The 26085-nt window shown below is 42.2% G+C and overlaps 3 protein-coding genes across 5 annotated transcripts in view; all 3 read left to right on the top strand.

The window, feature by feature from the left end:
* dnah12 (dynein, axonemal, heavy chain 12) overlaps positions 1-563 on the top strand; it is a 28964-nt gene extending 28401 nt beyond the window's left edge. The window contains exon 72 of the mRNA XM_014998471.2: positions 284-563. Coding sequence (XP_014853957.2) covers positions 284-477 — 194 coding nt within the window. The 3' untranslated portion in view covers positions 478-563. The remainder of the gene's footprint in view (positions 1-283) is intronic.
* A 750-nt stretch (positions 564-1313) lies between these two features.
* Positions 1314-6091, top strand: asb14b (ankyrin repeat and SOCS box containing 14b). Its single transcript, XM_014998472.2, has 10 exons — positions 1314-1410; positions 1888-2049; positions 2917-2969; positions 3064-3195; positions 3286-3444; positions 3532-3777; positions 4046-4214; positions 4303-4837; positions 4930-5083; positions 5202-6091. The coding sequence occupies exons 1-10, from the start codon at positions 1340-1342 to the stop codon at positions 5375-5377; spliced, it is 1857 nt and encodes a 618-aa protein (XP_014853958.2). The 5' UTR covers positions 1314-1339; the 3' UTR covers positions 5378-6091.
* A 394-nt stretch (positions 6092-6485) lies between these two features.
* On the top strand, positions 6486-24153 carry tasorb (transcription activation suppressor b). 3 transcript variants are annotated; one of them, XM_014998469.2, is made up of 23 exons: positions 6486-6932; positions 8294-8439; positions 8561-8653; positions 9548-9620; positions 9829-9920; positions 10008-10142; positions 10226-10350; positions 10462-10493; positions 10773-10878; positions 11055-11158; positions 11280-11389; positions 12317-12389; positions 12511-12585; positions 12841-13704; positions 15442-15752; positions 15840-15942; positions 16767-17596; positions 18785-18907; positions 19134-19293; positions 20257-20365; positions 20915-21093; positions 22118-22252; positions 22391-24153. In XM_014998469.2, the coding sequence occupies exons 1-23, from the start codon at positions 6629-6631 to the stop codon at positions 23632-23634; spliced, it is 5526 nt and encodes a 1841-aa protein (XP_014853955.2). In that variant the 5' UTR covers positions 6486-6628; the 3' UTR covers positions 23635-24153. The 3 variants fall into 3 exon arrangements, with proteins under 3 accessions (XP_014853955.2, XP_014853954.2, XP_087863412.1); XM_014998468.2 differs by having other exon boundaries at positions 6490-6932; positions 22388-24153; XM_088007286.1 differs by lacking the exons at positions 6486-6932; positions 8294-8439; positions 8561-8653 and having other exon boundaries at positions 9590-9616; positions 22388-24153.
* Positions 24154-26085: the final 1932 nt, after the last annotated feature.

The following is a 26085-nucleotide window of genomic DNA, read 5'->3' as shown; positions in this document are numbered from 1 at the left end:
ACTCACATTTAAAAAAAAAACCTTTAAACACAAATTTTCAGTTGTAAAATAACTTTTCAAAACCACGTATGAGCTTTTGTTTGTCTATTACATAAAATGAACGACGGTTGTAACAAGTTAAAACATGAAAATATTCAAGGGGTATGGATACCTTGTTAAGTTATTTTTACAATTCCAATTTTGTTTTGTCATTCTATTTTTTATTTGAATTGTTTCCTTATCTTTGTCCTTGCCTTTTTTATTTGCTTGTTCATTACTTTGTGTACTTCTCTCTCTGACACAGCTGAAAAGGGCAGCACCACTGTACCTGACCTACTGTATGTTTGCCCTCTTTATAAGACCAGTGAGAGGAAGGGGACTCTCTCTACCACTGGACACTCCACCAATTTTGTCATTTCAATGATGTTGCCCACAAACAAGCGCCCGCAGCACTGGATTAAACGTGGTGTGGCCATGCTTTGCCAGCTTGACGACTGAGGGCAGATTACATTTTGCTGGAGATTTAACTACTGCATAATAGTTTTTGGTGTATGAAAATAAATATAATTCCTGCATTTGACAAATTGCCAAGTATGTCTGTTATGGAGCACGAGATACTGTTTGGTAGGACTTTTTTTTCTGAGTAGTTACTATAATACAAAAAAACAGAAAGTTGGAATTGATGTTAACTCCCCCCCCCCACCACCACCCAAAAAAAATAGTCTACAATATTATTTTTCAATTAATGTAAACATCATGAATGCTTCAATTTGATCTTTGCATGGGCTGTATTTTTTCACCAAAGTTCTTTTTAATTTTAGGAATTAGGTCATAAGTACTCACATGATGTGACACTCAAAAGTGGCAAAATATTTCAATATTTCCACTGAGTTTTGCAATGGAAAGCTTTTAATTGCTTTGTGTAGTTAAAGACATGTACTGAATGAAAATCACAGTCATGGAGTTTTAATGTTGCGAAACAAGTTTTGCTAGAAACACAAGGTTGTAAAACCTGCGCTCTTCCAGAAAAAAATAAATAATTACTTATTGTCTGATGATTAGGTCTGTTAAGTTACACACACCATAGGTATGTAAGCTCAAATGTCGGTAATGCACACACCCTTAAAAACTATGGTTTCAAATCAATCTATGTGGCGTTTGAAAGGTCAATATCTTATTGTTTTTGTTATCAAGGACTTCATTTTTGTTACTGACGAAGACATAAGGTAAGCAACATTTGAAGATATCTTTAAACTGGTCAGCTGTTTACAGTGTTAAGTGGGTCAGAGTGGGGTGCTGTTTGTAAAAACCCTGTGATCTGATATTTATGGTGGGAGGGAACTATAAATAGCTGCAGTATATGTGTGCACTCAGGACCCCACTGGCTACTAGTGTGAAAACTACCAGGGGAGAACAACCGTTTTGCTTGAGGTAAACACTGAACACTGAACAGGAACATTTTACCTGGTTAAATTAATTTGTCAATGCTATGGGTCTCTAACCTTGTGAGAAGTATTTTTGTCATTTTACATTTCTGTGCTCTGATGTAGGAATTTGATTTCACTTTTGGTGTCTTTCCCGACACTTCTTCTGTTACGTTGAGATTACCGTGTAACAAATGCTATCTCAAGTCAAATATGTGTTGTAAATCGTCATGCTTTTGCTTTGAGCTTTATGAAACATAGATACTGTTTATTATCTGGACATCTGCTTGAACAGTTATTGGGTTTGGTACAACAACTTCCAAAGGAATATTTATTATAAATATCCTGAAGGTACTTGGTGCAGCCAAAAGTATGCCTACTTCTATTTCTATCTTGACTAGAATGTATTGTTTCCTCCGGACTGCAAATGTTAATGTCACATGTATACACAAGTTATTGTTTGCTTTTTGGATGTTTCCTTCAGAGCACCTTTATCTACACTGTTTTTCCCTGACAATCAGATGAGCTCTGAAACAGGAGATGACTTTTATCAGTCAGAGGATGACCTGGACGAGGATGAGGCGACGCAATACATAATTGAACAGAGTCTGAGTCAGTATAGAAAACTCAAAGGGTTGAATCCGAGGTTAGAATCTCATAAGTTTTGATTAAGCTACATTGAGAAAAATAAATACCGTACATGCCAACTTTCTTCTCAGTAAATAGATATTTTTAATATATAGTGAGATGAAATTCACCCCCAGATAGCTGAATTATTCCCTCTGTGAGCCTTTAAACATGAGCGGGTATAGACAATAGGCTTTATTCCTAATCAATGGCCTTCAAATAGGTTTCTAATTAACACTGGAAATGTGTGATGGATTGAATAGCTCTCTCAACACCCTCTTGACCTTGTTAAGGTAAGCCCTGATGTGGGATCTGGAAGAGAGAAGGAAAAAAAAATCACCTTAGCTCAACAACCACATGGGACTCCTTAAAAGATTTCTCACGAGTGAGACAAAAAGAATCAGAAGAACTGTTCAACAGCAAATGATTACTCAGTGCTTCAGAAAGACAAAGAATTGGGAGGGACTATTTTTAATACAGATGGCCTAAATAAATAACACACAAATACATGAGACAATGATCCAAAATACAGCTGAGGAAATTGTTGGCTGTTTTTAGAGAAAGAGAGCAAATGGCAGAACGGTTCATTCAGTCATACAACATAAATCCAATTGAAAACTTAGGAAAGGTAGGGAAGAGGCCCCCTGGGACTTTAAAGGTTTGAGGGCAGCTTGTGTTCATGGATCAAAATTACACCAAAATAAAATATGCTACAGGAAACACCTTTTACTTACTATTGATTGCATTTTCCCTTTTTAACACAAATTTTGGGGGGATTTTATTTGAAACATTTACTGAGAAAATGTTGACATGTACAATAATTATTGTACCAGCTGAATCTAAATTTAAATGCTCATTTGTATGTTTGCAATTACTTATTCACCAGTGATCTGAAGCCCAGCACAGACCCTGATGAAATTTTCAAAGCTATCAAGGAGGGTAAGCTTATCTATTTTTTTTTTTTTTTTTTTACTTTTTAAGATCTTATTCAGAGAAACGTGAAACACCAGAAGTTCTGAATTTTCATATTTAGGGGATGAGATTGCACTGGATAGACTAGCAGAGCAACCTGAGACTCTGTCTAGAGTTGATGAGAGGGGATGGATCCCACTGCATGAGGCTGCAGTGCAGGATAACAAAAGAATACTAGAGATTGTATTTTCAGGTGAGAACACAGCTAAAACATTTGACTGTAGAAACCCATATTTTCCAGTGTGTCTTCCTTGTTGATTCACTTCTGGGTATTTTCTTCCAGCATCACCCCCGGGAGCAGCTCAGTGTCGCACTCTGAAGGGTGAGACACCGCTGTTTCTTGCTGTGGTTCATGGGCTGAGACAGAACGCCACATTCCTGTTACAGAATGGCTGCAGTCCAGATGTTCAAAATGATGAGCAGGACTCTCCATTGGTGGCAGGTATCAAACATCAGCTCATTTTGCCATGCTTAGCGTTGGCCTAATATTCTGACTGTTGTTTTTCCTCCCCTTCTCTTTGACTCAAAGCTATTCTAAATGACCAGTATGACTTAGCCACCCTTTTGCTTCGGTACAATGCCAATGTAGACCAAACAGGACCACTAAACAGGACCGCTCTACATGAGTCTGCATTTTTGGGTTTGGAGAACTTTGTGTACTTGCTGTTGGAGTCGGGTGCCAATCCGAATGCACTTGATGTTAAAACGAAAACTCCACTTGCGTTGGCTGCACAGAACGGACATCTGAATGTGGTGGAGACCCTGTTGGAAAAAGGTAAATAAGACGATGTATATTCCTTTTTGGCTTCCTGCAAAGCTTGTGAAGGGTAATGGTTGGATAATGTAAAAGAAACAAATGCATAAGTCAGATTACATATCAATCAATTGTACAGACAAGATGTGTGAGAAATGCTTATGTTACATTTATCCTGCAAACACCAAGAAATCTCATTCTGCCTCTCTTGACTGCAGATAATAAGAGCCCTAAAACCACAAATTACCTTTTCAATGTGTGTCTTTATGGCACCTATATTATATTTCAGGAGCCCGTGTGAGGTCAGAGTCGGAGTCTGGTACTGTGTTATTTGATGCAGCAGCTTCAGGAAACCCCGATATCATCTCCTTGCTCCTGGACCATGGGGCAGATCCCAACCTTCCCCTTTACAGTGGGCACCTGCCAATTCATCGTGTGGCATACCATGGACACAGACTGTAAGGAATATCAAAAATTCACTTTCTCATTTTCCAGACAAGTTTCCAGCTAATATTCAATATTAACACTAGATATTGACTCTAACAGGGCACTGGAAATCCTCATCCCAGTCACCAACCTACAGGCTATCAAAGAAAGTGGAATGAGTCCACTTCATTTTGCTGCTGCTGGAGGACATGTCCAGTGTTTAGAAATTCTGCTCAAATCTGGCTTCGACCCAAACTTTATGTTGCACCCAAGGGTGCGCCGCAGTTACGACGATGAGCGCAGGTCTGCCCTCTTTTTTGCGGTGTCCAACAACGACCTTCATTGTGCCCGGTTACTGCTTGAGGCCGGAGCAATGGTGAACCAGGATCCTGTCAAGTGCCTGCAGGTGGCCCTCAGACAGGGCAACTATGAACTTATCAACACCTTGCTAAAATACGGAGCAAATGTCAACTACTACTCCCGGGTCAACACCACTCACTTCCCCTCAGCACTGCAATATGCCTTGAAGGATGAAGTCATGCTGAGGATGATTCTGAACCACGGTTATGATGTTATGCGCTGCTTTGACTGTCCATATGGGGACAGTTCTCATGACTATGCTCCTTGGACAACCTCAGTCATCAAAGACATGGTGGTGAGACACTTGCATGAAAGTAAGATTGGTAAAAGGAGACAGCTTTTTCAGATTGACATTTAAGTATCCAATGCCTTTTTGACCCTTCACAGTTCTGTGAGGTTATAACAGTGTCATGGTTGAAGCCCTTGTCTGGTCAGGTTGTGCGCATCATGCTGGACTACACTGACCATGTCTCATTCTGCCCTAAACTGAAAGAGACATTGCAGCAACAGAAGCAGTGGCCAGAAATATGTCATATTCAAAGTGAGAACTTTTCTATCTATGATGGATGGGTTACCTTTCTTTTTTTCTTTAACTTGTCAGAAATGATGTACCCTAAAGTGCACTCACTGCTTTTGTTTATTTTCTTTTTGACTGACAGGAAACACACGGAGCCTGAAGCACCTGTGTCGTTTGAGGATAAGGGAGCACCTCAGCCGTCTGCGCTTGAGAGCCCCAGTTTTTGTCAACTTCCTTCCTCTTCCTCCCAGACTGAAAGACTATCTACGTTTTAAGGAGTTTGATGTTTACAGTAGGGGGAGCATGGTTAACCTCTGAAGAAGACAAAGTCTAAGATGTTACTGATATCAGCATGTCTGATAAGTTCCTGTTAACATTTCTGCTACTTTACCATAATTAGATCTTATGACTAATATCTTGTAGAGTGATTCATTCCTTTTCATCAACGTTGTTTTTGCTGAGGTTTCCTAAGGACAAAAAAAGATCAATGCAGGCACAATACTATGTGCCTACATTGCATACATCTGCTTTTATAGCACTACTCTGTGGTGGAAGGAAGAACTACATTTGTGGAATAAATTTAAAGGTTTTGTGCACTTCCTAAGTTGGTATTTACAGGTAGGCTTTAAGGGTAATTCACATTTCCCATATTTCCTCTGTTTTTTATGCGAAAAAATACTTGTCTGTGTCATAAGATACCTCTGTTGTTTTATTTATTTATTTATTTAAATTTTAGTATGCAGAGGTCTAATAAGAACTGCCCTGAAAAAAAGGGGAGGAGCTGTTTTTACACATTTTAAACAGGCGTATTTTTAATGGCACAATAAACCAAGCGATCACTAGCTTGATGTACTCCCTGTTCATGTTATTGTTTTTTTTCTCTTTCATTTAAGTTAACACAAATAACGTATTTTTTAATTACATTTCAAGAACACCCGTTGGAATGTGCAGTTTGATGCATGCAAGTGTATTTTGTTTTGTATTGTTTTAGTTCTTATTAAGGTTGGAAAATTAAAGTACATGTAAAAACCAGCATATCATTTTTTTGTTCTTCAACAATCATTTAAAAATGACAACTTGCAGGGAACGTATAATGAGAAGTGTTGATGCCCATTTTAATCGTTGACTGAATTAAAGGCCGACGGAAAGGACATGGGACTCATCATAAGTGTTTAAAAACAAGAGAAAGATTGACCCAGAGAACTGGAAAACATTATTACAATGGATAATAATTGCTTGGAAACAGGAATTTATAAATATATTGACTGTGGAGCATTTTGTGGCATCCAATGTTAGAAATGAGTTTTGTAAATCGTGAAAACTATTTTCACTTTCACATCCGTTCACTCATGCTTCTCAAAACATCCCTTCTTGTACTACTCCCTCTGGCCGTTAGGGGGTGTGGATTTTCTGGCATGTAAACAGTGACGGCAACGTTTTGCAGTGGTGGAGAAGAACGTGAACGTCATTTTTACAATGGCGGAGGCAGGGTGAAGAGGCGAGTGTGTGGAAAGCGGCGTCGTAATCGTCAGAGTTACAAAGCCTTTACCGAGCGCACGCTGCCCCAAAATGGCCCTGAACCCTAAGGCTGCGGGAAAGGCGGACTCAGAATGCGCGGAGACAGGCGAGCCGCTCCCGGAGGGTGGCGAAGCCGACAAGAATTCAGCCGCCACTTCGGCCACAGCCAACCAAAATGGCGATCAGCCTGGATGCAGAGACGCTGTAATGCCCGTACAAGAAGCCCCAGAACGGCGGAGGAGCGTGCTGGCGGACGCCCGGAGCTCCAGCAGGTCTCCCTTGCCGGCCCAGAGATCGAGCGAAGAGCTGCCACGGAAAAATTTCCAGATTCCGAGGAAGACGAGAGAACGGAAAGGTGTTGCCATGTCGCTGCTATTTTGAACGGAGCCTGTCCTGCTTTCATAATTCTAACTCCTGCATGCTGTTAGCCTGCTAGCTAGCTGCTGGGTTCCGCAGGTTTATTGAATTCTGCTGAAAAGATTCGTCCTATTTACTCAGCTCACATTAGATTACACACGGGTAGTAGCACTGATTGGTGTAGCACTGTTTGCAGACTTAACGCTAGCATTGGTGGGTAAGGCTCAGATTACCAGCGGGCAGCAGTGTTGAGCCTGGAAGCTGAGCATCTGAGGAGTGACCATCTGAAAGCAAACGTTGTTTGGGTTCTGCAGCTTTTCCGGGCACCGTGGTCCGCCTGAATGTGTGCTTCAGCGCGAATGTGTTGCAGCCATCACCTGACGACATGTGGGTGTCTCTTTGACCTCACTGAAGGGCATGGCTTAATCCACCCCATGAATCAACCCAAACCCATTTCTAAGCCGGACTCCCCTTAACTCACCCGAACCCTGGTAACAGAGCGTCCCTCTTTCTAAGCACTTCATCACAGCATCCCTCTGTGCATTAGCCTGTACATGCAGCTTCCAGTGATGGCCCTCATCCTTTTGAAATGTGCAAGTCCACATAGCAAAGTGTGAACTTTCTTTAAACACCAACAAATGTTTATAAATGCAGAAGTTTAGAAGAAGTCTTTAGCGTTAAGTCACTTTAGATTCTGCTCTTGTAATATCTCCCCATTTAAAATGAAACCATGTACATCCTTGAGCTTAAATGCAAAGCTGGTGTCTTCATCTGTTTTTTTTTTTTCATGTAATGAGAGTTTTGTATGATCTGTTACCCCACATATAGAGGCATTGGGGTTGCAAGTGTTTGCTTGCACTTGAATTGATCTAGTATATCAAGGCTGGTGGTGTAAGGTTATACATACAGTTGATTCATAGTAACTGTTGCATGTTACTATGCAACAGTTGGAGGGTGAGTTGGAGATTTTCTGAACTAACTTCTTTTGATGAGATTAGTTTGAACACTCAAATGAATATTTGACTTGAGGTATAAACCAGGCAGAATCATAGATTTTACAATTTACCACAAGGAACAGGTTTATACTCTTCGCTTTGCTGTGCGGTTCATCGCACAATATTTTGAATTAAAATCATCCAGGAGTCCTTGGATTTAATAGTTGATGTGATTTTATGTTAAAAATGTAACACAGTCACACTGCAAAAACACATTTGGCCAGTCGAATAGAATTTCTGCTACTTTAAGTGTCCACGGTTTGTATCGATTTTCAGCTCATGTTCTGTTTGTTCTGTGTATTGTAACACGCCGTCCGGCACAGCTTACTATTGCACTGATTCACTTGTGAACGTCTGTGTGCAGGTCTGTACCAGTTTTTGCCGCCCGACAGTCGGGAGTTCGAGGACCTTGTGAAGATCATCTCCTCCTTTTACTTGGACGCATCGTCGCGCGGGAGCTTCTCCTACTGTAAGGCCAGGCTGATTCACAACGAGCTGCTGGAGAAGGAGGTTGGTCCGAGTCCTCATTCGCATAAAAAAAAACTGGAAATTGCTGCTAGCGTGTGCGTCCTCTTTTAGAGGTTCGGTTTGCCGCGTGTTGTTGAACTTTTCGCCTCATTTTTGTTGCCAGTTCATTGAGAAGCGGCGAGAAATGAAGCAGGAGGGGCGAACCGATCAAGAGCTTGCCGAGTCGTACTGCTTCCTTTTTCCAGACAAATCCAAGGTTAGTTTGCTTCGAAAGCTACAATCCAGGGGTTTGAAAAGTTACTAGAGGTGTTTGATTTCTTCCAGGGGGAATCTGCTTACTTGTCTTAAAAAAACGTCATGCAAAGCCTTACATGTTATTACCTCAGTTTTGGGCCTTAAAAATCATCCCATATGTCCAGATTTCTCATCTTAAATCTTAATTTTCATTTATTTACATATTAAATTTGTGCTTCCTTTGCTTCTTCAATTGACTAATTTGTTGTGAATTGGCACTTCAGATAAACTGAGGTATGCAGACAGGAATCATTCATTCTCTGTGCTGTACTTCTGACCAAGATATTATGCCACAGTTCTGCTGTGATTAAAAACTATAAGACTCATGATGTCATTCACCAAACACCTCTGTCCCACACACCTGCAAACAATCTGCATATAAAACTGGCTTGTTGTTGTTGTTTTTTGTTTTAGGAAATTAAAAATGGAAAACAATCATAACATTCTTGTTACCTTATCCACTGCCATCTTCCTCTGAACACTTTGTATTTTACAAATATCAGTGTTGGCAAAAATGTGTTGATAACCATTATGATGGTTACAGTATAGTTGCATACCAGAGCCAAAAACGATGAGCTCGAGCCAGTGTAAGTTATTGTTAAGACATTATTAAGTTAACCTATTCAGGGTTTTTTAAAGCATAATTTATAAAGGTCTTAAATTTAAATCGGAATGGTCCCGAAAAATTACGTGAATTTGTCGTGGCATTTAAAAATAAATGTCCACTTAAGGCACCTTACCATACGAACGGATCCTTTTCATCTGGAAGTATAAAATAAAATCTGTCCAATTAAACAGATATTGGTCAGTTAGATAAAAAAAAACTTTCTAAGTGTGGTTTTGTTTTTCCATCCAGCTCCAGTGGATCTGTGAGAAGGGATTGTCAGTAGGACACTGCAGGATTACAACATTAGGAAATCCATCAGTGGGTGAGCTCTTCTCTTTTATTTTATCGTTTGAGATGACATGTGCTTGAACACTTGTAATGTCTCCAGTAGCTGTTTTCGAAATGCAACATCACAGATCTGCGTCAGTAGAAACAGAAAGGAATGCATGACGTCTGTTATTTTCCCAATGTTTTGTGGTAATGTTTTTTTTTTTTTTTTTTTTTTTTTTTTTTGTTTACTTTCAATGCAGGTGTTTATCTCTCTAAATACTCTGACTTATTACAAATAAATCCTTTGGAAGTGGGTTCGTTTGGAGATATGATCATCTTTAAAGTCATGAGGGTAAGCCCGGCGTCGTTTTGTGTCGTTTTCCTCGCTCTTCATTAAACACGTGAAGCTTCTAGCCCGTCGTTCTGTTTTACTTCTCAGGGACGAATAAAGCACATCCACGAGAACATGCCTAAGAACGCCATCGAACTTTCACCCAAGTTCGACTGTCACTTGTCCAAAAGTGCCAACAGGGTCACGTCTTTGCTGTCGTATAGAGCTTTTGAGCTCACGCAGGTGAATGCCGGCTCATATGTTTTTATGCGCTTCTATTTTCTGTAATCGTTTTAGCTTCTCTAAAACTGCGTGTGTTTTTGCAGCAATATTTTTTCGAGTTTGCGTTCGATGAGATCAAACCGCGGCCCAGGCACGTGTGCCCCTACGCCGTGGTTTCCTTTCAGTACAAAGGCAAGGAGGTTGCAGCGTCTCCTATGGCTACGCACAGGTACGTTATCCTGCAGGAAATGGTGACGCCCCGCAAGCATCTCTAGGAAGCTTGCTTGGCTTGTTTAATATCTGTTTGCATATATAAACATCCAGATTCTCTTTTGAACAGGTTCAACACTATCTCTCCTGAAGGAAGTAGAGGTAATTTTTATTTTATTTTATTTTTTAGTTACTCCTTATATCCCGTTTTTCCTGCTCAGCTGTACAACAGTTTTACATCTAAATCTAACCCATGAATCTTAAAAGAAAAGCATGTTTGATGATTGTGAAGTTGAGTTCAGTATTTAGTGCAACAAAAAAAAAAAAAAAAAAAAAAGCAGTTAGTCCGGTTTTTAGCGGCATATTTACCCACAGCTTTACTGTCATGTGGTTTTTGTTTCATTTCTGACTGTTTGACCTGTGACGCTGATGGTGTTGCAGGGAAGAGCTGCTACACTGTGTGGAGTGGCCCGCTGGTCAACAAGGGCCAGGAGTTATTCCCAGTCTGCTTACGGTCCTTTTCACGTCCCTACCTTCCTTTCAAATTGCAAGTATTCCTTTTCTCTGTTAATCATTAAAGCCTCTTTCAGCTGAACTTTAACGCTGCACATATTCTTACATGTGAGAAGAAAAGAAATGTTAAAAAAAATAAAAATAAAAAATTTGCCTGCGCAACATGAGGAATCAGTTATGGCATCGCTGAGCGGTTACTGTTCTCTGCAGGCGTGAGAAGTTAGAGATGAATCAAGGCATGCAGCTGGATCAGGTGAAGAGGAAGATCCCTCCTTTTTTGTTTTCCTGGGACACCTACAGTATATCACGGGAAGGTCAGCAGCGCACATGCGTTTACATCCGTTGTCAAACTAGATTAGCTTTAGCTTAAATGCAGTGTCTGCTTTCTTTAATTGAAAATAACTATAGATGAGCTGTGTGTCGTTTTGTCTGCAGTGATGAAGTGTGGGATGTCCTGCAGCCTGTTTGAGGTGACAGAAGGAAAAGGTAAAGCAACCAGCGGCAGTCTGGCAGCACTGATCAACAAACTGGAGAGAGACCGAATGGTGAGATGTTTATCCGTTACCCAGGCTTTTTATTCGAGACATAATCAACAGAATAAATAAAACGACTATTGATGCACCAAGTAATCTGCCAGCGATATAGACAGATTGGCTCAAATATTCATAAAAAAAAAATGGATGAAAACTGACAATGCACCTTTCCCAGTCTGTCGATGCGTAAAGAAACATGTTCTCATTCATTTAAAAACAGACCGATCACTGGGGATACACTGAGAATTTGGGTTGTGATCAAAACAGAGCATTTGTAATGCCAGTCTGAAACACTAAAGTCCAACCATTTAATTTGTTTAGAGACTTGCTAAAAACATGATTTAGGTGCTTGTTTTCTGTCACATAAAAATGCATTGTAATTCTTTTCAATACCTACAAATATCTCTGTAAATTTTCACTGACCAGAGACGACTGGTTTTCTGTTGAGAAAATTAAGACTTTATTTTACAAAGGTGTTTTTTTTTTCCTGAAGATTAATGGTGAAAACATATTTTGATATAAGATATTTCTGCTTTCATGCATGAATAGGGAGAATCTTTTTATTTTTTGTCGCTTCATATAAAAGTAGCACATCTATACGGGACCTGGGAGTGTTATTTTTCTTCATGCTGAATGTTAGTTCTATACATTTGTTGAGAACAGAGCGGGCTTCTGGGTAGTCCTTTGAAAGAACATTTCAAGTCAGCCAAACCGGATTGTTTGGTCGGACTTCCAAGAAAAGTCAAAATCAGAGCTAGCTTCTCAAAATCTGATTGGTGCGTCTTTAAAAATGACCTTATTATAACCAATGTTCAGACAGAGAAATGCATTTGCTCCTCCTGGGTTTAAATTAATTAAATAAATGTTGGCATTACTGTGTGTGTTATTTTATGAGAAAACAGGCGTTGTGTAACAAAATGATCTGCTCGTTGTGTCCAGGTGCTGGTGAAGTCCTTGTTTGACAGGGGCTTCCTCTTCCTGTTGTCCTCAGCTCAGATGGTTGAGTCAAAAGGTACCGGAATGGTTTTCTGTACTTTCCTCCTGTTCTCTAATAAATCTCTGTCAGCCGAACCACCTACTTGTTGCCTTCGGTGAGGGATCAGCTTTTAAAAAAGCTGCTGTTTGTTTCCCAGAGCGACGGGGGCGGATGGAGAAGAAGCTGCAAGCGTTATTCATCTTTCAGGAGTCCAGGACGGTTGTGAAGTATTGTAAGTCAGATTCTCTGTGAACGTGGCCTCGGAACAACCCGGGTGTTTTGCGATGAGCTTTTATGTTGCTCATAGCGTAACATCTCCGTAGTAACGTTCTTTAATGTAATTGTGACTTTTTTCTGTTAAACCTTTCCTTCTGTTTATGAAGAAGATGTAGAGACTTTTAATTGTTTTAACCTTTCCAGCTGTGCTAAGGTGCAGCTGGTAGAGCCGAGTCGGCTGCTGACCCTGACATCCGCTCCTCTGTTGCAGCTTCAAGGCTGTCGGAGCCAGAGCCGCTGACGGTGGAGCCCCAGCCGGCCTTCCTGTCCACTATGGAGCCTTTTATTCCTGCACTACATTATGCCTTGTTTAAGCTGCGTCCGAACCCGGGCAAGGAGCTGAGTCTCGGGGTGGAACGGCAAGCCACAGATTACCTGACGCGCATCGAGTCGGGAACGGTGCGGCCTTTCATTCTGCCCGACTACAAAAACAGTTTTGACGACAGGGCGAGCCCTCTCTCGGTGCCTAGACCCAAATTCAACATGGACGCCGTGCTACGGTCGTACGTCCACAACTCGGCTAACTACTTTTTACCTCTGGGCAAGGCACGGGACACGATTGAACGAATAAAGAACCCTGCCCCCGTTCCTCTGCCTGTACCCCCACCTGCACCGGTTCCTGTTCCGGTTCCAGTTCCGGCTCCTGTTTGTGCTCCTCTCCCAGTCCCAGTGGAGTACAGCCCCGTTTCGGACTGGGGAGGCTCGGACCGAGGCTCGGACCGGGCAGAGAGGGTCTCCCTCGAGAGGCTCCCCCAGGAGAAAGTCCCTCCCGAAAGCGCCAAACGAAGGCAAGACGTGACGCATTCAAATGGCGCCCAGCTGCAGCCCAAGCCCCACACGGAGCCTCAGAAGGGGCGGCTGTCCCAGAGCGAGTACGATCACGACAAGATGAAACAGCTGCTGAAGCTGATCCAGCTACACAAGAAGAACCTGGTGCAGGAACCCGGCAAGGATCATGAAAAGGACGGGAGCTGGGACGCCAACAACCTGAAAAGGAAGTTCGAAGGCGACGCTGGCGGCGGGATGAACAAACACCAACGTACAGATCACCTTAGCAACGGCGAACCCAGCAGAGGTGAGACTAGAGGCAGTCAAGTGTTTAGTTTCAATTTAATGGGTTAGTAGAGTTTGTTTGACATGTTATTATGCATACTGCTTTCAAAGTCAGCTCTTCTGAAGGTCTGAAGATTTTATTTGCATGTTTGCACAGCTTGATTTAGTTCTGAGTGATTTGAAAGCTCGATGTGCGTTTTTAGCAAATTCTTTTGAAAAATTCATGATTTCTAGAGATGCAGAACTCCCTAGATGGGTTTCTGGGCTGAGACCGATTTGGGTTCATTTAGTTTATTTATTTATTTTAATTCAAAGGCCTGAATTACATAAGAGGAAACAAAATGTTCCACAGCTTTCCCAGCAGAGGTAGCTCCAAGTCAATTACACATCTGTGAAAGAAAGCAACTTGTCCAGTTAGGAAGTGACACTCGGAGTGAATTAATTTCACCTGCTGTTGTGCTAATGGAAGAGGCCGCAGGTGGAAACAAGAGCCAATTAGCAAGGAGCGTTTGTCAGATGGTGACCACAGACCTTTTCTCTTCCTTTCCAGCTGCCATCTTGCTCATGTTTGTGCGTTGTCGGCGCGTTTACAGCTAGAGGCAGCATGAGACGGAGTCGCTCAGGTAGCTCAGCTCATCTTAGGTGGCACATCTCCAGCCTCTCAGTCTGGAGACGGCGTGGAGAACGCTTTGCTGCCCGCAACATCCGCCAGCTTCACCAGTGGCGTTGTGAGGAGGGCCATTTCTTTGGAGGGACGCACCGTCCCCACTGTGTGCTAGCTAGAAGTAGCCGGACTGCCCGCGCGCTGGTGCAGTGGGCCCTGGGTTCCCAGGCCTCATGCGGCAGCAGTTCCTGCATGATGAAGGCACTGCTTATCCGTTCCCCACACCTGATCCCAACAGAGTAGGAGTGCCAAACTCATTTTCATTTCAGGAGGACACGTCGAAATCACCAATGTCCTCAAAGGGCCGGTTGTGGCGGCACGTATTGATAAAACCACCCTTTAGCAAACTGCTAAAATATTTATAAATAGCTATCTAGATATACTGAATATCTTTTCATATTCATGTAATTTGGCAGCATTCAGATAAAACGGCTTTGATATGATCAAGTGTTTAAGCACATTATCTTGAAAGTTGTATTTATGTCGTCGTCTTAAGGGACTGATGAATACTTACAGCGGGCCAGACTTGGTCCCGGGGCCGTGAGTTTTACACATGGGCAATAGAACACGTGTGGTTCATCGCGTCTCGTTCCGATGCTCTACTCCAGGTCTGGGAGGAGATCCCTCAGGAGAACATTGGCCGCCGCATCAGGAGCTCATCCAGGTGTTTTAGTGAGGTCCTTCAGGCACATGGAAGCCACACACACACACACACAACTGAGCCTCGTTTTCACTGGGCTTAATGAATTTCTGCTGAAGCTGGTTCAGCCTCCGACCTCATTTCCCACTGTTATTTTGAGTCCAGTTCTAAATCCAGACCTCCGTGGGATACATTGATCATTTTTGCTATTTCGTTCTTAATGCACTCCACTTTGTTACGTATGCAGATTTCCCTCTGAATTATTTATTGCTGGGTTTGGATGTTGTTTTAGTGTGTTGTTTAGTGTTTTTTTTTTTTTTTTTCAAGCAGTGTAGTTTAGATTCCCAACAGAATCAAATAATTACACATCTGTCCTTCATGTTTGCAATGAGGGATATAATTACTGAGCTCACAATATCAGAACCAGATTCAGTCTGATTTGTTTTTTCGTTTAGCTGGCCAGATGGACGACGTCGGAGACGAGGCCAGACAGAGAGACAACCTGACGGCGGTGATGGAAAGCATGGGCATCTACGACACGGACCTGAGGAACCGCAGCAGCACGGACGCCGCGTCAGCCAATGAGACGCAGCGCCTCCTCAAAATCCTCCTGGCAACCCTCAACAAAGCCATGGCTCAGAGCTCCATGACCGTCCTGGCGAACCACGGCGAATCGTCCAGCAGTTCAGGAACGGTGGAGTCCATTTTGTCCGACTCGGCCGCTGCGGTGCAAATAGACGCGGTTCCACAGACAAACTACACCGAGGTGAGCTCCAGTCAGCCGATTGAAGTGGCGTTTCAGCGTTGAAAGGTTTTTGTTGTGGATCTGGACCATGTTGTGTTTTCTGTTCAGGAGGACATGGACTGTAGTCCTGGGACTCCATTCAGCTCAGACTCGCCGATACAATCAGCTCCGCCCACAGACATCATATCTGGTGATGCTCCTGTCAGCGAAGGTAACTGAAAGAAGGTCCTAAAAGGTCTCACGTTTAATCTTCTCAGCCCATAGAAGTCGTAAAGATGTTCAGGTTTCCCATCGTAGCTCTTCAGTTTTATTTAGGAGGCAGTGATTCATATTTGAATGCTGTTGAGTTGTTTTTTTTTCCAGGTCACTTAGAATATTTATTTTGTAATAGTGAAACCCCACGGACAGCAGCTTCAGTGTTTTCTCAAATATTGATCCTGGACCGTTTGTTGTCTAACTGGGTGGGTACCAAACAAAGCATTGATTTGACTGATGTTCTTAGTTTTATATTGGCAATGTAAGTGTATCACGCATCATAAAATTGCACCCTGGATTTGACACAAACCAGTTGTTGAGCCCTTGTAAGAAAATCTTTGAATCAGAAGGTTCATAATGCATTATGGCAAGTAAAGCATACGGGACAATGTACTTATGTTGAACCTTTCAGGACATGGATCGTAAAGCGTTCAAAAGAGAAACTAAAAACATGAAACATCAGTAAATGCAGAAACTTCAGCCAAATAAATTTATAAACGTATAACATTTTTTGTTGCTTTTTGAAAAACTCTGCTGTGGGGGACCATTTATTTACAAACTCTTTTACAACAAAAGGCAACCAGAATCAATGCTGAAGCCAATTGTAGGCCAAATATACCCATTTCCTATTATAAGGATAACAAGCCTTAATGGTGCTAAATTTCAGAAAAAATAATTATATATAACTCAAGTTAGAAAAATGTAACCAATTAAAACTTTAGGAAGCTGTCAAAGTAAACTGGCGCCACCGTGACGAGTTCCATCTCTGCTCTCCTGCAGACAAACCTACGCCTCTCGCCGAGTCCAAGCCGGAGCCCGAGGCCGCGCCGCCGGCAGAAACCAGCCAGGAGCCCAAGACGCCTGCTGGCCTGGAAGTGAAAAGTTCTGCAGCTGCGTTGGTTGGAGATGAAGTCCCCTTCCTTCCCTCCATCAGCCTGGACACCATACTGAACCAGGAGATCCACAGCCTGGCCTCCGACATCAGAGACCTCATGCAGACTCGGCGCATCAACTATGCCTCGCAGCTTCCCTCGCGCCTGTCCCTGCGCCACTGCTGGCAGCCCAGCAGCTGCTTCTCAGACTATGTTGTCCCCCACGTCCTCCCCGTGTCTGTCGAGGCACACGTGGAAGCGCTCTGCGAAAAGATGGACAAGTTGATCCCCGCTCCACCTGCTTCCCCCAAGGTCACCGCTCCACCCCCTCCTGTGACGACTTCTAGTCTTACAACCCCGGCCCCCACGGCTGTCCAGGCTTCCAAAGCGAAAGCGGAGCTCCCCGCTTCAAAGGCCGCCGGCGGTAAGACGAGCTGCGTCAGCAACGAGACGACGTCCGTCAAGGCCAAAACGGAGGCGTCCTCTCCGGACCTGGGCGGAGGGCTTTACTCCCCCTCTCATGCCACAGCAGACTCTCCTGAATCAAATGCCCAGTCGGCCGGCGCTGCTCCGGACGGCGGGTCAACTCTGCTCAGCGGGAGCCTCATCGGGCAGCTGAAACCCGAGGTTTTCACCAGCCTGGTGGAGATCTTCAAGGACGTGACGAAGAACACGGTTAAATTTTACATCTACTCTGGGGAAGAAGGCGAGGACGGCACCATCTGCAAGGAGATTAAGGTACAAGCTGGAGGGACTTTTCACTGATGGGGCGATTCTGCATTTTCCATTATTATTACAGTTGGAGACGCACCAATCAGGCTGTCTTTGCCTGATGCATATTTTCTGTTAGTGCTGAGCTGCTGATTGTTATCATTTATATTTTCCCTGTAGGGGTAAAACATAAATATAGAAGTGATTTAATTAGGGCTGCAACTAATGATTATTTTATCAATTATTCTATTCTGATTATAATCAGATAGAAAAAAAATCAGACCAGATTTTTCATTTAGCCACATATGCCTTTTTAGCAAAGTATTCATTTGCAGCTAAAAATATATATTTATAATATCAACATGAATAAAGCACAGCCCTCCCTGACTGACTTATCAACCAGATGATGTTAAAACTACAACGTGTGGAGTTCTGGGTAGACCTTATTTATAGAAACGTTTTTTTTATCTTAAATGCAAAATGTTTTTACATACTTTTTTTTTTTTTTTTTTACATTTTTGGTGTTCTTTCAGTAAATTGGTTTTATTGAGTCTGTACACGCCAGTTGACAATCAATTACTATATTAGATTATTTTAATAATCGATACATTCTATATATCTGGTTAATCATTTCAGCCCTGTATTTATTTTATTTTATGAAGATTATCACCATTTATGCAGCACAATATATGTCCTTAACTTTAATCAGATTTGTACATACCATTGATTGGTGTGTTTGTAGACTGAAATAGTGGGACATCTTCAGATTGCTCCTGTCAAAATGCATCTACTCTGGATCAATCAGCTTTGTGCTTTCCTTAGGAGTTTTTTCCAGATAGATGTAACTTTTATTGTTCTAATTATACTCAGATTTGCTGCATTTCACTGGTTAAACTTAAGAAGAAAAAAAAAAGCTGCTCTTGAGAGTTTTTAAATTACAATGTCTAACTATACACCTGTTTTGTTTCCTAAGAAAAAAAATATCCAGATGATTTTAGTTGCATTCCTAATATAATTGTTGCAATGTTTGCATATTTCTACATATTTTAATTAAATCCCGAGCCTCTGCTGCAGTCTGCACACGCGGATGTTTACAAATGAAGTGCAGATGTCTGAAGCACAGGCAGGATTCTCCCCGTTTTCCTGTCTCAGTGATGTACTTTGTGCATCTGTCTTTCTGCCTCTAACAAGACGTCTCTCCTGTCTGTCACAAAGGAGTACTTGAAAAGTCTCGGCAACAGCGAGTGCAGCCCGCAGACGTTTCTAGAAAACAGTGGAAGTTTGGACAAGCTCCTCATCATCATCAGGAACGAGGACATCGCTGCACACGTGCACAAGGTTCAGTAGTTTTCCCCTCATGCTGCCTGTCTTCCACTGCCAGTCTTTGTCTCTGTGTTCGCTGCAATACTTGCGCCTAAACGTAAACGCGCAGTTAAAAAGCGATGCTGTCCAAGCTCCTGGAGCAAACATCCATGACGATCACATTACAGCCTAAAGTGATGAAAGCTGCGTGATATTTATTTTTGGATTATTCTGAAAATGAACATGACTCGTCTCGCTGCAGATTCCAGCTCTGGTGTCGCTGAAGAAGCTGCCCTCAGTGAGCTTTGCCGGAGTGGACTCTCTGGACGACGTGAAGAACCACACGTACAACGAACTGTTTGTGTCGGGGGGCTTCATGGTGTCTGACGAGTTCGTCCTAAACCCTGATCTCATCACGCAGGGTGGGTCTGGCTCTTTATCGCAGGAACAAAGAAGCAGAATCAGAACGTTGAGGCTGGATTTTTTTTTTTTATTTTTATTTTTTTTATGTTTGCACTCAGTTATCTACTTGACCAGGTTTACTGCTTTCATTTGTCCATGTTTGTATGAAAGGCTGTAGCGAAATAAAACCGTGTGTAATTACTACATCAGAGCCTCAGCTGCAGCCAGCCTGGGCTTTTTGAAATCAATTTAGAAGAAATGAAGGCTGCTGGTTTTGGGCGCCACAAATGTTTGTAACAAAGCTTTACATGCCGAGACTCCTTAGATGTTGTTTATTGGCACCCATTTTGTAAATGAGTAGAGTAATTGCTTTTTATCAGGTTGGGAATGTAAGATTTTATGTGTAGATATTTTCTGTGAGACAAACCTCTTATTAGGCTGGAAGTGATCAGCCTAATAAGAGTTTGGGCTGAGAATTTTTAGTCAATTCAAAATTCGATTGCAACTTCCACGACCGCAGTGGAAATATAGATCGATTTTCACGACACTCACACACACAAATGATACACTCACAATAAATATTTTGGACATAATTAAAATTTCATGTCCTTTGCCCATCATTAACGAAATACTGCTGACATTATTCACCTCATTTGTGGCTAAAACTAAATTATTCTTAGCAATCTGTCTGCTGCCTCTCATTTATGTCTAGACAAGTGTCAATATCATTCTTTTTCATGATTCAGAACAAACATGCAGGACGCCATGCATCAGAAAATGCGCCGTTACTGCTTTGTAAGTTTCCAAGGCAATGGTTGCCATGCCTCGCTTTAGATCTTTACTACCTGCTGGGTTTGTTGTGTTTTAGTCTGCAGGGATTGTCTGTTGAGTGAAAAGCCTTTCAGATGGGGGAAATTAAAGCTAAAGAAAAGTTCACAGCAATGACGCTAATGAATGCGGATGTCTTTGCTTGCTCTGCGTAGATCGTTTGCAGGGGCTGCTCAAGTTCTTGGAGGAACAGAGCACTCCTGAACATCCCTGGCAGTGGAAGGTTCACTGCAAGTCCCAGAAGAAGCTTAAAGAGCTGGGCAGGTCAGTATGGAGCATATGAACCACAGCAGTGGCACACATCTCTGCCTTTTTTTATATATTTATTTTTTCTCTTTTTAGTCTGTCACCGAAGGGAAGCAACTTAATCATCAAATACTAACCCAGAGTGAGAGAACAAAGATAATTATCCTAACCCTTGTTTGCATTTTCTCCATTTAACAAAGAAATTCTCTCACAACAAAACATTGTCCTCTATAATTTACACCCACCTGTTTCAGGGACTAAGATTTTTCTTCAGTGGCAAATTTGGATCTTTGCAGAGACACAAAGAAACACTTTTCCTCCAGTTCATACTTATGTTGTCTCATTCATAACTTTTAGACATCTTTTGGAACCATAATGTTTTCAACCTTGAACATTGATTGAGCTTCATGAAAATGTTCCAATTCTTCGGTTTCAGTGCAATGTCTCGATAAACGAGTTGATGGAAGAACAGGGTATTCTGCTTTGGTGCCGACTCTCGTTAACCATTGATCTTTGAAAGGATTGTCCATCCCTGTGGTTTCTCATATACTGCTCTGTCTCTTTAAGGCTAAACGCCAACGCCATGGGTCTCTTGAACCTTTTAACGACTTACCAGAAGAAGCACCTGGTGGAGTTCCTCCCGTATCATGAGTGTGACACTCAGTCCCGCCAGGCTCCGGATCTGGAATGCCTCATCAAGCTCCAAGCTCAGCACACACAACAACGGCACCTGATCTTCCTCACAGGTATCACAACCTTTTTCTGCTCTCGTCATTTTGTCGTCTTCTCCCCAGCCAGAGTTTGGAAATCAACCAACCGATTGATGGTCAAAAATCAAATAAAGAATTTTTAAAGTTTCTCCCTTTATTCCTTAAATTCATCAAAGCTAAGACTGAATTTAAGCTAAGACATTTCCTGTGATTTTTACAAGTTCCTTCCCGCCATTTATCCATCGGCATTTAATAAATAAGTTAGTTTAAATGGTTAAATATTTTCATACCCAAAAGTCAGTCCTCCAAACAGCATAAAGTGGTCATTGGTTTAGGTAGTTTTCAGTCCTGCAGCACAATGTGCTGCTCAGTGTACCCGTCTGACAAATGTTTTATCGAGTTCATAAAATATTAGGTTAAGTATGCTAATCTTCAAAAATATTTGAAGTATAATGACAAGATTCCTGCTTTAGTTCAGTACGTCCAAACATTACATTCTTTGTACGACAAAATTAGTCATACTTCGTCAGGTTTAATGTAAACTTTTACAATCACCAACATGTTTCTTCTCATTTAAAGTAATGCTTACATTTTTGGAGTGATCCAACAAGAGTCCCAGTAGAGGGAGCTAGAGATTAGCACGTGTCAGACTCACCAAGGTCTCATGAATAAAGATGAACGTCAAAATACCAGAGCAAACACGCAAAAAACTGTTTGGTAGTTGCTAGGTTAAATTGTAAGGCATGAACCGACTTGTATGCAATTTTGTGCTTTTTATTTTTAGTTTATTTAAATTCAGATTATCTTTGCGACATAAATGTAGATATTATATTTCTCTATTTCTGTGGTATGTAATGTTTGTACCTCTACCCTAGAACCTGCAGTGAATTTTCGTTTGTGTGTTTTAGTTCTTAGAAAAGTAATTGGAGTCAGAAGGTCAGACCTTCATGAAAACAGGACAGAAAGGGCCTGTTTGGTACATCTCTAATTTTGATCTTTTTTCTAGTGTTAGAAGATTCACTCAAAGCAAATGTGGATTTTTTTGTTGTTGTTTGAACAGAAAGGCCATTCGAAATGTTCCTGCAGTACTCTAGAAACGGAATAGTGATCGCGAGCATCGACGATGTTATGAGCGGTTTCCACAGTCTGATTGGATCCATTAATCAGAGTGAGCTTCCTACACCACCTTCCACTGGTGAGTATCATCAACAGGAACATTAAGCACAAAAAAAAAAAAAAAAAAACAGATTCCAGTTTTCCTCATTTGTTTTCATTCCTTCACGGCTTTATGTTTCTCCCTCTCTCTCTCTGCCCTGCCCTGTTCTCCCAGTAGTGAATGATGAGTGTGTGGAGGCGGAGGACATGTCATTAGACTCCGATGATGGCGAGCCACCAACCATGTCTGATCCCCTAGAACAGGTTGAGGCTAAGAATAAGCCTGAGCTGCTGCCTCAGTTGGAGAAGGAAGACTTTCGCCCTCCACTCCCAGACCTGCCGACAACCCCTGACAGAACGTCGGCACTCGAATCCAGCTCTCTCAAAACGGCCATCTCCCAGTTCAAAGCTACCAACCAGATCGGCTTGGCCTGCTCAGACATCGGCAGCTTGTCGCCAGGAGGTTTTCCTGTCAACACCCACCAGAGTTTCCTGTGCCCCTCTGCTTCCTGGTCATCCTACAGCGGTTCCTCCAGCTATGTGGCGTCTCCAGCTTATCCCGCCTCGCCCTGTAGCAGCACCCAGGAGCAAGAGTACCGCCCCCCAACCACTACCGCTCCCGCGCTTCCGACTCCGCCCGTCATGGCCATGGTGGGACCTCTCGCAAACCTGGCTTCCCTGCCCTTGGAAGTCAAACCTCCGCCTCCTCCTCCCTTCATGATGCAGGGGCAGCCGTACGGGTCAGATGCCGGCGGAGCGGTCTCGGCCGGCGCCTCCCCGCTCGTCAGTGCCCTGCCTTACAAAGACCACAGTGACACGGCCCAGCCCGGGTACATGGGGGCCATTCCTAAAAATGCTGGTGGGACCCCCACGCAGCATGACAGGATACTCTGTGGATCTGGGGAAAGCATTTGGGGTTCGACGGGGACGAGCACCTGTGAGACTGCTTGCGGCCAGGGTGCTGTAACGTCCAGGTCAGCGGACCCCAGCGCCGTCCCAAAAACAGGTGAGATCCCTGTGGGAAGCACACCTGGCGCCCAGGGGTGTAGGACTCATGGGAATGGCGCTGAAAGCCTTGGAACTCCAGTGGGCATTCTCCCAGTGGCCACCAGAGGGGGCTCTGTTCCCAGACCTAAGCTTCCTCCACATCCAGTGGGGGGTTTGGGTTATGGTAGTATAGGTGGCATTCCTGGACATATGGACCACAGACCTATGCGGGGGGCCTTGGTTCCTGGTCATTTAGGGGGCTTCAGAGGCAGAGGGGTCCCTCCGGTAGGAATCTGGCCTCGGGCAGGACGAGGACAGGAACTAGGGGACGGGAGTGGAACTGGGCCCTGCCCTTGGGTTTACCCATCAGGTAGGGGTGGGCCACAGAATTACTACACAGACTACACATACACTCACAACTACACCCCTGAATAGACAATCATCTGGATGAAAGGGGCAATGCAAACAGCATAAACCAGAGACAGAACTGGCTGAATGTAAATATTTCCTTGTCATAAAAGCATTGATTTAAATCGATAAATATTAATTCTGGTTTTCTACATTAATAAAAGTTGATACAGGCAGTGCCAGGTGTCCTACTGTTGTGAAAACTGTCTGTACACTCTTTCCGTGTGATCTATTTGAGACCCCGTTCAAACCACTATATTTATATTTGCCAACAAATGTTTATGGCCTTCCAGCTTCTCAGAATTGACCACACTATTTCTGTTCATTCTGGTTTTTGAAATGGTTTCTGAACAAAGGGGGAAACGGCTGGTATTTTTTTAAAGAAAAACAAAATGAAGTGAATAAAATATCACTTTTGCTGGTTTTGTTTTGTTTTTTTATTTGACATTTGTTTGTCCAAAATTCTATTAAAAATAAAACATTTCAAATCCTGTTTTGTGTGATGGGTTTGACGGTGTCAATCAAACCATTAAAAAAAGAAAAATACCTCCTGTCTCGTCATTTCACTCAAAAATATGGATTTGATTTAGAAATTAACAACTTAACATTGAAATATTGAAGTAAAACTAAAAACTAGGCTTAAATGGGATTTAGACAATTATTTTTCCAGATGAAAACCTTTGAATGCTGAGGGGAAACATTTCTTAACATATTGCCAGATCCATATTCTCCTGCAGTGTGAGCTGTGTGTTGAGCAGTTTGTTAGAAGTGCAGCACTTAAACGCTTTGAGACTCCATGCTGAGTGCTCCTGGCTCAGCCTTATCACCACTGAAAGAGTAATTACGATGGTTGACGTTTGTCCAGTAACAACGGGAGGAGTGGGGGAGGGTCTTTGATCACCTCACACGATCTCGTGTTTTATAGAAATAAACACCAGAGGGCGCCATTTCCCCTTAAATGTAAGAAACCTCCTCCCATTTCTGGCAGTGTGTTGTCAATACCAGAATAACTATAACCAGGGAAATTCTATTAAACCATTAAGGCAGCTGCTGGTAAATCCTCCCATCACACAAACACACAAATATCCATGTTTGCTGCATCCCACTCTACACTTTGGAAATGCTTTGTTTGCTCTGGAAAATCCACAAGTTAATGCAATTTAGGTGACTATGCCATGCATTAGTCACCTAAAAGAACCCACCACAGATTGTTGTTGGAGAAAAGTATGTAGCACAAACTAAATTAACCACACGCTCTATATTTTCAAGGAAAAATAATTTCAGTTGAACCTAATAATAAAAAACGTGTATATGTTTTTTGCATTGGCCACAATTTTTTTTTAAATGACAGTATTATGTAAAGTCAACTTTTTTGAGCTTTACATCATATTATGTTATTTCCTCATTACACATACCAGAAGTGTTGGTTTGATTCTTTCAAACCAACACTTGGCAGTCATTCTGTTTGCAGAATGGCTTGATCTCACTAGTTGCTGCCTTTTCCACCAAAGGCCTCCTCACACCTGCAGTTTCCAAGCTGAGCTTCCGCCTCACAGAGCACGCTTCCCGCTCTACTCCCCCCACTCCTGAAGACAAGCGACAGCATAAATTAGCAAACACGTGGTGTTCACACTCCGTCCGGTAGGTGGCGGTAAATGAACCTTAAGTTGGGTTGCAGTCCGCCAACAAAATAGAAAAGAGGGAGAAGACGCAAACACCTGGTGAATGTGCTGAGCTCATCATACCAGCTACTTCTTGGTGAAATTACAGTACAAATGTTAAACAGAGAAATGTGATGACGTTTTGAAGGCAGAGAGTCGGAAAGAGCAGGAACTTCTTAAGAGTCAGATGATCAATTTCAAAGCGGTAAATTGCGAATTCAATTTTTTTTAAGTCATGTTCGATATGCAGTATTTTTACAACTGAAGGTAACACAAAGTTGATTGTGCTTTACAATCAACTTGTGCTATACAATAATCCTTCCCCTTTAATACTTATTATTTGAACTCAAGTTTGATAAATCATTTAACTGTTAGGATATATTAATTCTGTTAGTTTGTTGTTTTCCGAGGTGCTATACGGTAGACAAAAATCTACGTGAAATAGAAAGAGTCGCACTACTTCAAAAATAATTTTCGTTAAAGTAAAAATAAAAAGTATCCATCAAAGAAGTTACTCGAGTAAAAATGTATTTGGTAAGCCTACACATTTGACAGTTAAAATATAAAGTTAATGTGAAAATTCTGTTTTTTAAAGACTAAAACAATAAAAAAAATTACAAACAACATGATTACAAAACAACAATTTAAGAATATATTGTTAAAATTCAGATAACAGCACAGATTTGTGTTTTCATGCTGATTTGGTTTGTGACTTGCATATTTAAGTCTAATATTATTTTACTCTTGTTCAGTTCCTTTGATTTCCTGGAGAAAGCATCAAATTTGAAAGAGTTTTGTTGAAATGTCAAGCTAACGA

The sequence above is a fragment of the Poecilia mexicana genome, unplaced genomic scaffold, assembly GCF_051168715.1.
Source record: "Poecilia mexicana isolate PSO_F unplaced genomic scaffold, ASM5116871v1 scaffold_7, whole genome shotgun sequence".
In the NCBI taxonomy this organism is placed as follows: Eukaryota; Metazoa; Chordata; class Actinopteri; order Cyprinodontiformes; family Poeciliidae; genus Poecilia; species Poecilia mexicana.
The sequence above is the reverse complement of the archived record's forward strand: the minus strand, read 5'-3'. Positions and strand labels throughout refer to the sequence as shown.

Excerpts from the sequence above, each read along its gene's own strand:
- tasorb (XM_014998468.2), top strand. The coding sequence starts at position 6,629 with ATGGCCCTGAACCCTAAGGCTGCGGGAAAGGCGGACTCAGAATGCGCG. Across the intron at positions 12,390-12,510 it reads TCAGATGGTTGAGTCAAAAG|AGCGACGGGGGCGGATGGAG; the intron begins GTACCGGAATGG and ends TTTGTTTCCCAG. Across the intron at positions 13,705-15,441 it reads CAACGGCGAACCCAGCAGAG|CTGGCCAGATGGACGACGTC; the intron begins GTGAGACTAGAG and ends TTTTTCGTTTAG.
- asb14b (XM_014998472.2), top strand. The coding sequence starts at position 1,340 with ATGTGTGCACTCAGGACCCCACTGGCTACTAGTGTGAAAACTACCAGG. Across the intron at positions 3,196-3,285 it reads ACTAGAGATTGTATTTTCAG|CATCACCCCCGGGAGCAGCT; the intron begins GTGAGAACACAG and ends ATTTTCTTCCAG. Across the intron at positions 4,838-4,929 it reads CAGTCATCAAAGACATGGTG|TTCTGTGAGGTTATAACAGT; the intron begins GTGAGACACTTG and ends GACCCTTCACAG.